The sequence below is a fragment of the Oncorhynchus nerka genome, linkage group LG14 (genome assembly GCF_034236695.1).
Source record: "Oncorhynchus nerka isolate Pitt River linkage group LG14, Oner_Uvic_2.0, whole genome shotgun sequence".
NCBI lineage: Eukaryota > Metazoa > Chordata > Actinopteri > Salmoniformes > Salmonidae > Oncorhynchus > Oncorhynchus nerka.
The window spans coordinates 3,922,507-3,925,631 of record NC_088409.1 but is presented as its reverse complement, the minus strand read 5'-3'; the positions used below and the strand labels follow the sequence as shown (position 1 = coordinate 3,925,631).

Sequence of the window (3,125 nt, the reverse complement as noted above, 5' to 3'; positions counted from 1 at the left end):
GAGAGAGGCAGAGAGGCAGAGAGAGAGAGCAGAGGCAGAGAGGGGCAGAGGGAGAGAGAGAGGCAGAGGGAGAGAGAGAGAGAGAGAGAGAGAGGCAGAGAGAGAGGGAGAGAGAGGCAGAGAGAGGGAGAGAGAGAGAGAGAGACAGAGAGAGGGGCAGGGGGAGAGAGAGGCAGAGAGAGAGAGAGAGAGAGGGGAGAGAGAGAGGCAGAGGGAGAGAGAGAGGCAGAGAGAGAGACACAGAGAGAGAGGGGAGAGAGAGAGAGAGGCAGAGGGAGAGAGAGAGAGGCAGAGAGAGAGAGAGAGAGAGAGGCAGAGGGAGAGAGAGAGAGAGAGAGAGAGGGAGAGAGAGAGGCAGAGGGAGAGGGAGGCAGAGAGAGAGAGAGGCAGAGAGAGAGGCAGAGAGAGAGAGAGGCAGAGAGAGAGAGAGAGAGGGGGAGAGAGAGGCAGAGGCAGAGAGAGAGAGGCAGAGAGAGAGAGGCAGAGAGAGAGAGAGAGAGGCAGAGAGAGAGACACAGAGAGAGAGAGAGGCTTCAGGTAACACTGGCCAATTAGCTGTAAATGGCAGATTAACACTGGGTAACACTGGCCAATTAGCTGTAAATGGCAGATTAACACTAGGTAACACTGGCCAATTAGCTGTAAATGAAAGATTAACACCAGGTAACACTGGCCAATTAGCTGTAAATGGCAGATTAACACCAGGTAACACTGGCCAATTAGCTGTAAATGGCAGATTAACACTAGGTAACACTGGCCAATTAGCTGTAAATGGCAGATTAACACTAGGTAACACTGGCCAATTAGTTGTAAATGGCAGATTAACACCAGGTAACACTGGCCAATTAGTTGTAAATGGCAGATTAACACTAGGTAACACTGGCCAATTAGTTGTAAATGGCAGATTAACACTAGGTAACACTGGCCAATTAGCTGTAAATGAAAGATTAACACTAGGTAACACTGGCCAATTAGTTGTAAATGGCAGATTAACACTGGCCAATTAGCTGTAAATGGCAGATTAACACCAGGTAACACTGGCCAATTAGCTGTAAATGGCAGATTAACACTGGCCAATTAGCTGTAAATGGCAGATTAACACCAGGTAACACTGGCCAATTAGCTGTAAATGGCAGATTAACACTAGGTAACACTGGCCAATTAGTTGTAAATGGCAGATTAACACTAGGTAACACTGGCCAATTAGTTGTAAATGGCAGATTAACACCAGGTAACACTGGCCAATTAGTTGTAAATGGCAGATTAACACTGGCCAATTAGCTGTAAATGGCAGATTAACACTAGGTAACACTGGCCAATTAGCTGTAAATGGCAGATTAACACTAGGTAACACTGGCCAATTAGCTGTAAATGGCAGATTAACACTAGGTAACACTGGCCAATTAGTTGTAAATGGCAGATTAACACTAGGTAACAGTGGCCAATTAGCTGTAAATGAAAGATTAACACCAGGTAACACTGGCCAATTAGTTGTAAATGGCAGATTAACACTAGGTAACACTGGCCAATTAGCTGTAAATGGCAGATTAACACTGGCCAATTAGCTGTAAATGGACGATGAAGAGATACATAATCTATATAGAATATTAAACTCCTGGTGACAGTGCTGCTCAGAGTTCTGGTTAAACAACGTACCTGCTGTAATGGCACTGGCCAATTAGCTGAGTTCTGGTTAAACAACGTACCTGCTGTAATGGCACTGGCCAATTAGCTGAGTTCTGGTTAAACAACGTACCTGCTGTAATGGCACTGGCCAATTAGCTGAGTTCTGGTTAAACAACGTACCTGCTGTAATGGCACTGGCCAATTAGCTGAGTTCTGGTTAAACAACGTACCTGCTGTAATGGCACTGGCCAATTAGCTGAGTTCTGGTTAATCAACGTACCTGCGGTAATTAGCTGAGTTCTGGTTAAACAACGTGCCTGCTGTAGGCACTTCTGGTTCTGGTTAAACAACGTACCTGCTGTAATGGCACTGGCCAATTAGCTGAGTTCTGGTTAAACAACGTACCTGCTGTAATGGCACTGGCAGTGAAGAACACAAAGTTGATGGGGACGACCTCCGTGGCATCAAATATCTTCATGGCTTGATTAAGGAACCTGAGAACAGCGAAGGACATAGTAAAGAGAGGCCTCTGAGGGCCATGTGAATGATATGACCATCATACTACTGGAGCATCATCCCATCACGCGGTGGACTCATCCCATCACGCGGTGGACTCATCCCATCACGCGGTGGACTCATCCCATCACGCGGTGGACTCACGCGCTGGACTCACGCGCTGGACTCACGCGCTGGACTCACGCTGGACTCACGGACTCACGCTGGACTCACGCTGCTGGACTGGACACGCTGGACTCACGCTGGACTCACGCGCTGGACTCACGCGCTGGACTCACGCGCTGGACTCATCCATCATACCACCGGAGCATCATCCCATCACACCGTGGATTCATCCATCATAATACCGGAGCATCATCCCATCACACAGTGGATTCATCCATCATAATACCGGAACATCATCCCATCACACCGTGGATTCATCCATCATAATACCGGAGCTTCATCCCATCACACAGTGGATTCATCCATCATAATACCGGAACATCATCCCATCACACCGTGGATTCATCCATCATAATACCGGAGCTTCATCCCATCACACAGTGGATTCATCCATCATACTACTGGAGCATCATCCCATCACACAGTGGATTCATCCATCACACAGTGGGTTCATCCATCATACTACCGGAGCTTCATCCCATCACACAGTGGATTCATCCCATCACACAGTGGGTTCATCCATCATACTACCGGAGCATCATCCCATCACACAGTGGATTCATCCATCATACTACCGGAGCATCATCCCATCACACAGTGGATTCATCCACCATACTACCGGAGCATCATCCCATCACACAGTGGATTCATCCACCATACTACCGGAGCATCATCCCATCACACAGTGGATTCATCCACCATACTACCGAGCATCATCCCCTCACACAGTGGATTCATCCACCATACTACCGGAGCATCATCCCCTCACACAGTGGATTCATCCACCATACTACCGGAGCATCATCCCATCACACAGT

The 3,125-nt window shown here is 47.8% G+C and overlaps 2 protein-coding genes across 2 annotated transcripts in view; one reads left to right on the top strand and one right to left on the bottom strand.

Annotated features, from left to right (window-relative positions):
- LOC135575090 (sperm-associated antigen 1A-like) overlaps positions 1-3,125 on the top strand; it is a 180,157-nt gene that overhangs the window by 11,649 nt on the left and 165,383 nt on the right. The window lies entirely within an intron of this gene.
- The window catches only part of LOC135574935 (NIPA-like protein 2), a 26,921-nt gene continuing 25,726 nt past the window's right edge, over positions 1,931-3,125 (bottom strand). The window contains exon 5 of the mRNA XM_065027057.1: positions 1,931-2,120. Within this exon, the coding sequence (XP_064883129.1) occupies positions 1,931-2,120 (190 nt within the window). The remainder of the gene's footprint in view (positions 2,121-3,125) is intronic.